At 38.9% G+C, this 14,079-nt stretch overlaps 1 protein-coding gene across 6 annotated transcripts in view; it reads right to left on the bottom strand.

Moving 5' to 3' along the window:
- The window catches only part of AP2B1 (adaptor related protein complex 2 subunit beta 1), a 137,865-nt gene that overhangs the window by 88,444 nt on the left and 35,342 nt on the right, over positions 1-14,079 (bottom strand). For all 6 annotated transcript variants that reach the window (XM_021928937.2, XM_021928941.2, XM_021928942.2 and 3 more), the window contains exons 6-10: positions 11,899-12,089; positions 9,640-9,861; positions 8,986-9,106; positions 8,765-8,860; positions 1,968-2,083 (exon numbers count right to left, since the gene is read on the bottom strand). In XM_021928937.2, the coding sequence (XP_021784629.2) occupies positions 1,968-2,083; positions 8,765-8,860; positions 8,986-9,106; positions 9,640-9,861; positions 11,899-12,089 (746 nt within the window). The remainder of the gene's footprint in view (positions 1-1,967; positions 2,084-8,764; positions 8,861-8,985; positions 9,107-9,639; positions 9,862-11,898; positions 12,090-14,079) is intronic.

Raw genomic sequence — 14,079 nt, 5'->3', positions numbered from 1 at the left:
TCTATTGCTCTCTCGGGCTTACCATGTTGAATCCATCTCCTTGGCTAATGTAGTTTTAACCATTAGAATGACTCTGTATAATAAATTAGATGTGGACAACTAAATAGTACACTTAAACTGCCTACTTCTACTGATTAAACCAGGCTCTTGATTGCTTTCTTAAAAGTAAACCATCTAACTCCTTATTAACCATAAACCAGAAATGGACACATTTCTCCACCAATCACATTCAGATACACATCTTCACCCTCAATCAATAAGTTTAAATGTCAGGCACAGTGGCACAGGCCTGTAATCCTAGCTACTAGAGAGGCTGAGGCAACAGGATCACTTAAGCCCAGGAGTCTGTGTCCAGCTTGGGCAACACAGTGAGATCCTGTCTGAAAACAAACAAACAAAAGTTAATTAAAAAAAAGTTTAGGCAGGGCATGGTGGCTCACGTCCATAATCCTAGCACTTTGGGAGGCCGAGGTGGGTGGATCACTTGAGGTCAGGAGTTGGAGACCAGCCTGGCCAATATGGTGAAACCCTGTCTCTACTAGAAATACAAAAATTAGCCGGGTGTGGTGGCAGGCACCTGTAAATCCAGCTACTCGGGAGACTGAGGCAGGAGAATCTTTGAACTCGGGAGGCAGAGGTTGCAGTGAGCTGAGAGCACGCTACTGCACTCTACCCTGAGCGACAGAGTGAGACTCTGTCTCAAAAAAAAAAAAAAAGTTTAGAGACTGACCCTCTTCTTTATTGGGAGTCAAAAAGTATGTGGTTCTCTTTCCAAAAGAACTATTTCTAAAATTTTTAAAAATATACACAATGCTTAATAAACCACTACCTTGCCAAAATGTATCTACTAATTCTTGAGCCCACCACTAAGCTAAATTACTACAAGCTGCTTCATTTAACATTATCTTTAAAGACAATCAGAAGCGGGCCGGGCATGGTGGCTCACACCTGTAATCCTAGCACTTTGGGAGGCCGAGGTGGATGGATCACCTGAGCTCAGGAGTTCGAGACTAGCCTGGCCAGTGAAACCCTGTATCTACTAAAAATACAAAAATGAGCCGGACATGGTGGCATGCACCTGTAATCACAGCTACTTGGGAGGCTGAGGCAGGAGAATCACTTGAACCTAGGAGGTGGAAGTTGCAGTGAGCCAAGATCACACCACTGCACTCACCTGGGCAACAGAGTGAGACTCTTGTCTCAAAAAAAAAAGACAATCAGAAACTTTAGCACAAGGTATCTCTATGAGTGTAAGGCAAAATGAGATTTAAGATGCTTACAAAACCTGCTCTTATTTCATTTTCAGGTTCCTTAATTACTTGTTTTCAAAAATCAAATCTAAAAAAGTATTTTTTGCTGCATATACTAAGAGGCCTCAATCTGAAAAACTTGTGAAGTGAAAATGTAGATTTTTTAAAATATCTGTATGACAGTAACTAAAATACTTCAGAAAAGGCATGAGACTGATAATCTGTTATATGTTCTGTAATTCTCTACAATGTAGTAGGTAACATGCAAAGTGAATAGCAGAGCTGTTACCTTCCTGGCTTTTATGGTAGGGTGCTATATATCATCCAAACTTATACATTTCTGAGAAGAAAAGGTACACAATCATTAATTATGTCTGGATAACAAGTATAAACTGAGAGTATGCCTAAACAACGTAGAATATAGATATCCTATTTAACAGTAACTTTGCCATCAAAGAATCTGGTTAACTTTAAAATATGTCAATAGACAATGCATATTCAGACAGAGTTTCAATTCTTCATAAAGAAAGCAAGCAGAGTGAAAACTCAGGTTTTAATCCCTGTGCTAACCATTTCATGTTTCCAATTTTTAATAAAGTATCCTATTATGACCAGGAACATTCAAAAGAGTAATTCTTACCTACGCAATTTCAAAGTGCCTTACTTAAACATTTTCTAAGTAATTTGAGAAACAGGGCTAAAAGTATTTGGACATACTTGTTGGGGTATTTGCGGAAGATGTCCCTGATGACAACAATTGCTTCTTGGACCACATAATTCACTTTGGTCTGGATTAGATCAAGCAATGTGCTTACACAGCGCTCTGCAGATTGCTGGGAAGAATACAAAAAATGAGAAGTCAGATGATCTATGCGATAACACTACCTCAACATAAAAATTTTGAAACATGCAGGTGCATCAACTAAACTAAACTAAAAGATCAGGCACTTAATTGGACCAAGCTACACTAGAGGCTAGATACCAAGCTATATGATGCAGTTTCATTCATTATTTGAACGGATAGGTGAATCAGTTCAAATGAATCCTTTGAATACAAACAAAAGGATGTTCCTCATGATGTATAAACATTTGAAAAACATTTATGTCAGGGATATTAATTTTCAAAGGAAATTATGATCTCAACCATACTGCCAAGGCTGGGTGGCATGGCGCATGCCTGTAATCCCAGCATTTTGGAAGGTCGAGGCGGGTGGATCACCTGCGGTCAGGAGTTTGCGACCAGCCTGACTAACATGGTGAAACCCTGTCTCTACTAAATACAAAAAAATTAGCCAGGCATGATGGCGCATGCCTGTAGTCCAAGCTACTTGGGAGGCTGAGACAGGAGAATCGCTTGCACCTGGGAGGCGGAGGTTGCAGTGAGCCAAGATCGAGCCATTATACTCCAGCCTGGGCAACAAGAGCGAAATTCCGTCTCAAAACAAACAAACAAAGGCCAGGTGCTGTGGCTCATGCCTGTAATCCCATCACTAGCACTTTGGGAGGCTCAGGCAGCTGGATCACGAGGTCAGGAGTTCAAGACCAGCCTGGCCAAGATGGTGAAACCCTGTCTCTACTAAAAATACATAAATTAGCCAGGTGTGGTGGCAGGCGCTTGTAATCCCAGCTACTTGGGAGGCTGAAGTAGAAAACTGCTTGAATCCAGGAGGCAGGGGTTGCAGTCAGCCGAGATCGCACCACTGCACTCCAGCCTGGTTGACAGAGCGAGACTCTGTCTCAAAAACAACAACAACAACAACAAAAACTACCATTATAGCCAGGTGCAGTGGCTCATGCCTGTAATCCCAGCACTTTGCAGGGCGAGAGGTGGGTGCATTACCTGAAGTCAGGAGTTCCAGACCAGCTTGGCCAACATGGTGAAACCCCATCTCTACTAAAATTACAAAAATTAGCCAGGCATGGTCACACATTCCTGTAATCCCAGCTACTTGGGATGCTGAGGCAGAAGAACTGCTCGAGCCCGGGAGACAGAGGTTGCAGTGAGCTGAGATCGTGCCACTGCACCACAGCCTGGCTGACAGAGCGAGACTACGCCCCCACCCCCACCAAAAAACACTACCATGACAGTAGTATGGCAGAGGAGTAGGAGTGACATCCAATCACTGTATATACAAAAAGTCCAGAAACAGAGAAACACACACACCCATCTTGGACAGCCAGGAGATAGAAATAAGAAGAATAAGCCATCATAGGAGGAAAGAATAAGAATTAAAGAATAAGCCAAAGTAGGAGGTCTTTAACTGAAGTTCATGGATGAGTGGAGATAGTAGAGGGTGTCTTTAAACCTATTGAAATGAAATCACCCAGTTTTGTAGGAGCTGTCAAGCATATTTTTCAGTGAGTGGGTCTACAACTTCCATTACATTTTCAAAGTTACGCGTGATCCAAAAAACTCCAAAGTACTGTAGTACTCGACAATTTACCAATTTTGGGGCTATGAAACTTAAAAGTCTATGGTATTAGATAAACAACAATTTTCCATAGCCTACAATTAATCTATAAAATGGAGTTTTATCTGTTAATCTTTTATTAATGAAGATAATATGAGAGAACACAAGTGAAAAAACAAATGTACAGAAACTATAAGTGATCATTTTTTAAAGAGGGAGATACCAGAACAGAGATCCTAAAAGTCAAGGACCAGCCTGTCATATATTACAATGTACTATAATGGGTCACCCCATTATGTGCCTCCTGATAAGATATAACAGGAAGTACAGCGAATCACCTAATAGGTATTCTTGCTAAAAATTCTGAACAAGAAAATTACCAAGCCTCCAGATTTAATTATCTAAAGAGGATGGAGGAATAGATAGAATAGCATCACTAAGATACAACCAGCCAAATCCAGACTCTGGGAAATTCTAAAGGCTTAAGAGACATATTATTCAAATGCAATGTGCAGACCTGAGATACGGTCTCACTCTGTTGCCCAGGCTGGAATGCAGTGGCATGATCTTGGCTCACTGCAACCTCTGTCTCCCAGGTTCAAGTGTTTCTCCTGCCTCAGCCTCCCGAGTAGCTGGGATTACAGGCGTGCACCACCACGCCCGGCTAATTTTTGTATTTTTAGTAGAGACAGGGTTTCACCGTGTTGGCCAGGCTGGTCTCGAACTCCTGGCCTCAAGTGATCCATCCGCCCACCTCGGCCTCCCAAAGTGCTAGCGTTACAGGTGTGAGCCACTGCGCCTAGCCTAGACCGTATTTAGATTTTCATTTGCACAAACAAATTGTAAAAAAGACGTTTTTACATAATTAGGGACAATTGAACATGGACTGAGTATTCAATAAAATTAATAATTATTGTTAGTTGCTGGGCATGGTAATGTGATAATATATTTTTTAAAGTATCTTGTCTCTTAGATATACACACTGGACTACTTGAGTAAGATGATATATGGGACTTGTATTAGCATTCCACCCACCTGAAGGAAGAGGAAGAGGGAGAAGATAAAACAGAAACAGTAACATCAGTATTTGTTCAAGATGGGTGATGACTACACAAGATCTCATTATTCAGTTTTACTTTATTGTATACCTGAAAATTTCTGTAATAAAATCTTTAGAAGTACTATAACAATCTAAACCACTACAAGCAATTTAATAAAAATAAAATTACACCTTGAGATCATTTATATGAAATTATATATAGGATGGTTCTGTTGTACCATGAAATGATTCTGCAGCCTTTTTTTTTTTTTTTTTTTTTTTGAGACAGTCTCGCTCTGTCACCAGGCTGAGTGCAGTGGCGCAATCTCAGCTCACCGCAACCTCCGACTTCCTGGTTCAAGCGATTCTGTCTCAGCCTCCTGAGTAGCTGGGATTACAAGTATGGGCCACCAAGCCCAGCTAATTTTTGTATTTTTAGTACAGACAGGGTTTCATCACATTGACCAGATAGTCTCAATCTCCTGACCTCGTGATCCGCCCACCTCGGCCTCCCAAAGTGCTGGGATTACAGGTGTTAGCCACCGTGTCCGGCCGATTCCGCAGTCTTTTATGTAGTTTCGTCCTTCTTCTGATTCTATTTATGTTTTCTATTTTATTCATTTTCAGCTACTAACTCCTTTGCTGTTATTGCAACAGCAAAACAGTTGGAAAAATTTAAATATGCTATATTTATTAATATTATAATTGTTATATTAATAAATTATGTAGTATGTAGAATATGGGCCACTGTAAGCATTGAATTACCATAAATTAGTAATACAAGTAAGTGCTTAGCACAGTGTTTGATATAAAGTTCATATTTAGTAAATCCTTAGTATTATCATTAAAATGAATACAAATAAAAGGATGTTCTTCATGATGTATAACATTTGAAAAACATTTATGTCAGGGATATTAATTTTCAAAGAAAATTATCATCTCAATCATACTGCTTTTGATTAAAAAAAAAAACTACCATTAAAGCAGTATGGCAGAGGAACAGAAGTAAACATCCAATCATTGTATATACAAAAAGTCCAGAAACAGAAATACACATCCAAAATTCAGTATATGATAAAGACAACATTTCATAACAGTAAGAACAATGTGTTCTGGTGTTTGATCCCCTCTACTCATATCTTTCACTAAAATTATTTCCCGGTTGATTAAAATTACCCTTAAACATATAAAATAAGGGCTGGGCCCAATGGCTCACACCTATAATCCTAGCATTTTGGAAGGCCAAGGTCGGTGGATCATGTGAGGTCAGGAGTTCGAGACCAGCATAGCCAACATGGTGAAACCCTGTTTCTACTAAAAATACAAAAATTAGCCAGGCATGGTGGCGCATGCCTGTAATCCCAGCGACTTGGGAGGCTGAGGCAGGAGAATCGTTTGAATCCGGGAGGCGGAGGTTGTAGTGAGCTCAGATTGCGACACTGCATTCCAGCTTGGGCGACAAGTCAAGACTCTATTTCCCCATCCACCCCCCAAAAAACATATAAGACAAAATCACTGCCATAGAAGTAAAAAAAAAAAAAAAAAAAAAGGTGAATTTTATATAACTTTAGGTGAAGCACAATTTTCTAAGTGTGCCACTGAGGAAAAAAACTGACTGAGAAAAGCTGATACAAAAATCTAAACTTCTGTGAATCAAGAGAGCAAAAGAAATCTAAAGGACAACAAACTGAGAAAACAAATGCTAACTAAAAGAAGGGTTAACATCCCAGTTACAAAAGACTTTAAAACAACAATGTGGAAAAGATAACATATCGGAAAAAGGTGCACAGGACATGAGTGAGCAAGTCCCAAATGGCTAATAAGCATAACTGTTATGAAAAAACGTTCACTTCAACTAGAGTTCAAAGATTTAGCTGCAAGGATACTCCTTATACCAACATTTGGAAAAAGAGTAGAAACAACTTTAAGGTCCTATAATAAGGGATGAAGTTACAAATTCAGTAAGTTATCAAGTAATCACACATTATGTCTATAGAAACTAAAGATGACATAAATTTTTCTTTATAACTTGGATCAATGTCCATGATAGAGCATGCCAAAAAAAAAAAAAAGTAGAGTATAAAACAAAGTAAATAAATAGCATTTGTGGAATGATTTCATTTTTATTAAAAAATACATCTTTGTACAGAACACTATATAAACAAGGATATAAAATGACGTCTACCAGATCACGTCCACTGCATATCTGAGAAGGTGAAACAGAAGACGTGGGAGGTGGGGTACTCTATTTTTTGTTTAACTTGTTCTATAATTTTATATAGTAAACAAATACGGTTTTCCTAATAGGAAAAATATATTTTTTGTCTTTAAGAATGACACACAAACCAGTATTTTATTCTAATATATAAAAATCAGAAATAGTAAACACAAAAAAAACAGAAGACTAGGAAGTGAAGAACTCCTGGTCTTAACCTAATGCCTTTACCTCTACCCTTTTTAAAACTGAAAAGGACCAGGAGTATGTTTACCCCTGAAAGAAATAGGCAAAAGTTACTGAACAAAAAATAGTACTATAGGATTGCTTTTTCAGTGCTATTTATTTGCTCAACAGCTTGTTGCTTCCCAAAGCTATACAGAAAGTTCATTACAATTCTTATGCTGCTGATTCTTGTCCCATGGATGAGTTAGTGCAAACAGGCAATCATGGCCTCTCCTGGCCCAATTAACTGTTTGGCTTGGCAACTCTGTCAAACTGAAACCAAACTGAAAATCTTCATGGCTGAAACAGTTATAGGAAAAGTTCTAAGGTAAATCCGGGTAATCTGAGATGAGAGCACTAGATAAGACAGGATTCCTGAAGGGTGACCTTCAGTTTCCTGAGAAAGCTCATTCCTCACATCCTGTCACACTCCCACCAAAGCACGCTTAGTCAAAGGAAGAAGTGAAAGTCATCAGAAGTCTTTTCCAGAAGACTATGGAGAACCTTTCCATTAGTCACAATACATGACTAACAGCCTTGAGGAATCTAGATGCTTTGAGAACACTTTCTAGTAATTCCAGGGCTAGAAAGTCTCTTAACTTCAGAATAAGATATAATTTTTGTATTACTGTTTATAGCTTTGTCAGAGAGGTCATAAGACCATGGCAGTCTCATAGAAGAGATGGCTATGTACACTAGTGAAGAGAACAAAACCACCTTACTCTTAGGCTACCAAAATCTCTCTGAAAATTATCTATATTAATACTAAGTACACGGCAAGTAAGATATGTTAATGTAAAAAGAAAAGAAAAACAAGTTGTGATGTGTGGTGATAGTGGTAATAAAAAAGATGTAACGTATCAAGATCCAATAAAAAGACCTTCCCATTTCTCCAATGAAGAGAAACAAACATATTAAATATCTGAATCAAGTGAGCTAGCAGAACCAGGAAGAGAACCCAGGATCAGCTAACTTCTTGCTGTAACAGCCAGTCTACTAAATGATTTATCAACAGAAACTACATAAAGCAGCACTAAATTGAAAAAAACAAAGAAGGCCAATTAGTAGCAGGTATTTCACAGAAGATCCTCTGACACACATCTGCCTCCTTTTGTTGCTATAAAGTACTGGTTAGGCTGGGCATGGTGGCTCAGGCCTGTAATCCCAGCACTTTGGGAGGCCGAGACGGGCGGATCACGAGGTCAGGAGATCAAGACCATCCTGGCTAATATAGTGAAACCCTGTCTCTACTAAAAATACAAAAAATTAGCCAGGCGTGGTGGTGGGCGCCTGTAGTTCCAGCTACTCGGGAGGCTGAGGCAGGAGAATGGCGTGAACCCGGGAGGCGGAGCTTGCAGTGAGCCGAGATCGCACCACTGCACTCCAGCCTGGGCGATACAGCGAGACTCCATCTCAAAAAAAAAAAAAAAAATTATTCCCTCTGAGAAGAGAGTCTAGGTAGGGAAGGGAGGGACCAGAGACAGCTGCTTTCCATCAAAAATTATTTAACATTTAAATGGTGTGCTTTATTAGTTTGATAAATTTAAAAATTATTTTAAAGAAAAAAGTGAAGAGAACTCTCAGAATCCCCAATACATGATCCTAACTACCATCAGACACTTGCCTCCACCTTGATGGCACACCGTCCAATGGCCCGCACAGCTTTTCGAACAAAGTCAACATCTACCTCTGTGGCATATTCCTTCAGTTCTGCCAGAACCTGTTAAATGGAGGAAGTGGTTAATCATTAAGGATTCTCAAATAGCAATCTCACAGCCTAGCTTCTTTAAAGGCCAGACCTTAAGAGCTAAATCATTATCAACTTGAGTCTGCATAAAGTCTGACCTGAGCAATGTTGGCTTGAGATGCCAAACGAATCATGATGTCCAACTTCTCTAGTTTAACATAGATGGGATCATTGTACTTCACAAAGAAGACTTTGATTTCCTGCTTCAAGATTTCAGGCCTAGGGTACACAGAAACAGAAGAAAGGAAGGTGAAGGCATACACTGATACACCCTTCTGAGACTGTATTAATACCTAATCTGTGCCTCTCTGCTCTCCTCTCGCTCCACTCAGAAAAAAAAAAAAATGCATAAACTTCCTCTATATGCCTCTATTCTTATCAGTTCCACTTGGCAGATTATTTTTATCCTTTTTAAGCATCAGGGCACACGTTGCCATGAAGTACTGCTAAAAGAACAACAATCTGGCTCTAAACTACAACGTGAACTATATCAACCAGGCACTAGACAGTGTATCAGAAAGAGACCCTTCAGAAAACAAACTGGACTGTGCAGCAACACATGGCATTTATTATAGAAATACTGTGATATCAACTGTTAGCCTCCTGGTGCTAGGCAAGCAAGTTGTTCTGCCATATAACATTTTCATTTCCATATATTAAAAAGAGATTAACACTAGCCTAATTAACATTAACATTATTAAGCTTAATGCAAAATCACAAACACTTTAATCAACACTTCACTATTTTCCAACCTTTTCTGGACAATTAAGTTGATGTTCCTCAGGGCGACATACTGCACTTCTGGCTCCCCAGACAGCAAAGTGACAAGTGGAGGGGCTAATTTCTTCAGCAGCATATTGTAGTAGTCAGAATCCTTAGGTAACAATTCTAGAAACTTCATTAGGACTTTTACTGCTGAAAGCACCACTGCTGAGTTGGCATGGGATAGCCGGGGAGTTACCCGCTCACATATGCTGAGGGCAAAGAATGAAAATTAATATCATGAATTATAATTTCTTTGCTGAATTCATTCTATAAGGTAATATGTCAGAGTCTAATGGCCCAAGTATCAAAAAATTCAAGAATTAGTTAGAAAAGTCAAAGCTCTATGCTTAGGTAAAATTGGGATCCGACAATGCAGAAGCCTCATTCTCAGCAAACTACAGGCAGAGCAGGGACATCAGAAGACTTCAGAAAACCAGCAATAAGGGATGTTCAAACTGGAAAGAAACTAGCATTACCCAAGACACTTGAGCTCACACCATTTACCTTCTTGTTTTATAGTCCTCTTTGTCTCCCCATACTATGTTAGGGCTCCCTGCCTCTCAGCCCATTTCTACTCAACCTATAGGAAGTCAAATTAAGCATTCTGAGAGTTATTTCATAGGAAGCGCCAGCAACCCAGTTATGGCTGAAGATTTCATTGTAAGATACAGAAGGAGGCAGGTTGGTAGGGAAAACAATCCAATCTCCTGTCTTGAGGATAATGAGAATAAGGGACTCTCTGAAAAGGGTTTGTTTTTTAAATAGCAGGACACCACTACTATATTTTCCCATCTCCCTGCTCTCCCAGCCCCTGCCACCTACACTTACATGCCTCATAAAATGGTAGATATTTAATTATCTGTTGAGGGTTCTTTAGAAATTAATCCAATTTTGATAGCTTGGGCAACACAAGTAGCTAACTGACTGTATTAAAGAAACAAGATAAATAGGCGGTATTTCTCTCTTCCTCCTATTCCTGACTTCCTTTGGGTCTTTATACAAATGCCACCTTCTCAGTGAGGCCTTCCCTGGCCATCTTTTAAAAATAAAATACAACCCCCCACCCCCAAATGTCCAGCATTTCTTAGATTTCTTAGATAACGGCACTCTCTACTTTACTTTCTTGTTAGTACTTATCACCATCTCACATATTACATATTAAACTATCTATACATATGATATATTATACTATCTATACATGTTATATATTCCTACCCCCAACCTTCAAATAAGTGATCCCAGAGGGCCATGACTTTGTTCACTGTTGTATCCTCAGGGCCTAGGAACACTGCCTAGCACATAGTATGCGCTTAATAAATATTTGCTGAGTGAATGAATGAATGTGATGTCAAAGGCCAACAGAAGAAAACAGTAATTCTCAGTAATTTCCAGACTGTATTTGTACTTTCAATGATGGAAAGAAACTATCAGAGTGAGCTTTAGTTCAGTCTAGAGGGACTATTTCCCAGATAAGTGAAGATCACTTACATTCTAGTAGCTTGGAAATCAGCTTCAGCCAGACCAGTTCTTATCTACCATAATTAAAATATACCAACTTTAATGAAGAGTCAACATTTCTTCAGAAGTACTTTGCCTAGTACAGTGCCTGCATATACAAAATGCTCAATAAAAATTAGAGATAATTCCAACTTTGTAAACTAAAATGTATGTATGTGTAGATGAAATTTAGTAGTCAATTTCTAATAACTAAAGAAAATTTGCAACATTACATGGTAACAGGCTGAGCAGAACAATCTAGGTGTGCCTTCTAAAATCTTCAAATTCAGACTGACATGGTTTCCATATCTAATGGAAAGCAGGATATATTTTGCTGACTTTAACATACTCTCTCTCATACTGAATTATACATACAGGTCAGCTCGATAACTAATATGAAGCTACTTTCTATGTATCTAATAGAATGAAAAATCTGTCACTCCAAAGAGAGATACTCAATAATCTTTGCTGGCCAAATGGCCAAGAACTGTTGCATGGGAGATGTAAGACAATAAGAAAGATTTTAGCAGAAGTAACTGTATGAAAAACATACATTTCTTAGAAACAGTTTTGCATAGTTTATTCCACCACCTAAAATATTCCTAAATCCAATGAGAAAATACCTTGGAGATAGCAACATCTACCCTAGAAGCCACTGACCTTCCTCAACTGATTTATTCTAATAGCAGACTCTAGAACTTACAGAATCAGGCAAGACTATCAGAAAGTAGCCAGGAAAACAGACTGACCTCTGAGCCTCCCGATCATCTTTAGGGTTGTAATTAGACAGGCAGTCCAGGATGAAAATCTGGCCCCATTCAGTGCACTCATTTAGGGCTGTCAGCAGCTTATTAATGTTCTGTGGGTTCAGATCAAGTAAGTTGCTGTTTGGGTGAGACTCACTGATTTCAGATAATGCTGCTACGGCATTAGCCACCACCTGGAAAAGAAGGGGATATGACCTTGATTCACCAAGAACAGTACAGCTACAGACAAACACTTAATCAGCCTTCTCTGGATCACTTCACGGCTCTCAATTCATAACCATTCCTGAACATTTTACCTAGTCAGATAGAAATAAATAAACCACTTCAAAACATATATTAAACCACCAATGATATTATATATAGTGGTAAGGCAACCCTGAATTAAAACAATTCATATATTAGCAGAGTCACACATTATTTAATAGTAAAACATACATTAACCATGTTAACGGCACTCAAAACTTTCAAAATCAAGACATGTGAACAGCATATGAAAAAGGGCGAAGTCTAAATATGAAATACGTACATTAGGCAACAGAGAGAAAAATTTAGGCCAAATAATTGTATAGTTGTGTAGCTGTATGGGTTTGGGGGAGGTGACACCATCAATCATGCCACAAGTCTTAGAGTAAGAATATGTGGGCCTGAGACCCTAGTTCACTAGTATACAATGCTGAGAGAATATGTAATCTCTGTGAAACTCAGTTTTTCCATCTGAAAATGAGATAATTTAGTCTACCTCACAGATTAATTTGTTTGAGGATAAAACCAGATGACATATGTATAAGTGCTTTCTACAAAGTCTTATGTAAATTTAAGGTGGTTGGTTATATTACCATAATTCATCAAGTGTAAGCTACAGTTTTTCACATTAACATCTTTGAAACTGGGTTGCATTTTATAAGCAATGGCCTGTCAGTTCAATAGGAAGCATTTTTCTTTCTTAGTAATACAGAAAATAATAATACATCTTATAATCAGTGGCATTAAAGATTCAATGAAATACAGTATTTCAAATGTATCCTTCTTTCTGGGTAGGGTAAATGAAAAATTGCTACCCTGTTTTTTTTTTTTTTTTTTGAGACAGTCTTGCTCTGTTGCTCAGGTTGAAGTGTGATGGTGTATCTCGGCTCACTGTAACCTCCGTCTACTGGGTTTAAGGGATTTTCCCACCTCAGCCTCCCAAGTAGCTGGGACAACAGGTGCACGCCACCATGCCCAGCTAATTATTGTATTTTTAGTAGAAATGGGGTTTTGCCATGTTGGCCAGGCTGGTCTTGAACCCCTGACCCTAGGTGATCTGCCCGCCTCAGACTCCCAAAGTGATGGGATTACAGGCGTGAGCCACCGTGTCCAGCTGAAAAATTGCTACCTTACACTAGAAAGTACACTTGTATCCTGACTCACAGATCTGGGAATCCATTTAGCTGCAGGAAGAAAAGTCAACACTTTATCAAAATTACAAATTAATTCTAAGAAATCTACAACGGAAGAACATCTAAAATCATTTAAAAGTTGCAAACATACTAAAAAAAAAAAAACCATGCATACATACAAAATACTATATATTGTGGCCCTATACAAGTAAACTTAAGACCATGTTTTGCAGTGAGGCTCCCAGTTGCTGACTAAAGATTAGCAAAGTGAGGCTGAATATAAATACTCTCCAAGTATAAGTTGGCTGGGCGTGGTGGCTCACGCCTGTAATCCCAACACTTTGGAAGGCTGAGGTGGGTGGATCACTTAGGTTAGGAGTTCGAGACCAGCCTGGCCAACATGGTGAAACCTTGTCTCTACTAAAAATACAAAAAATTAGCCGGGCATGGTGGTGTGTGCCTGTAATTCCAGCTACTCAGGAGGCTGAGGCAGGAGAATTGCTTGAACCTGGGAGGTGAAGGTTGCAGTGAGTGAAGATCACGCCACTGCACTCCAGCTAGGGCGACAGAGCGAGACTCCATCTCAAAAATAAAATAAATAAATAAATATTCTCCAAGTATGAATGAGACATGATAGGAGACAGCTTCAGCAATTATATATATTGGAAAGATTCTCAAAAATGTAAAACCAGTTAGTTCTTCCTGAAGTCCCTTAATAAAACCTTGAGAAATGAAGAATTGTATGATTATCATTTTGTTAGCAAGGGAAGAAACATAATGACTACAA

Source organism: Papio anubis, chromosome 17 (genome assembly GCF_008728515.1).
Source record: "Papio anubis isolate 15944 chromosome 17, Panubis1.0, whole genome shotgun sequence".
NCBI classification, from domain to species: Eukaryota; Metazoa; Chordata; class Mammalia; order Primates; family Cercopithecidae; genus Papio; species Papio anubis.
The sequence above is the reverse complement of the archived record's forward strand: the minus strand, read 5'-3'. Positions and strand labels throughout refer to the sequence as shown.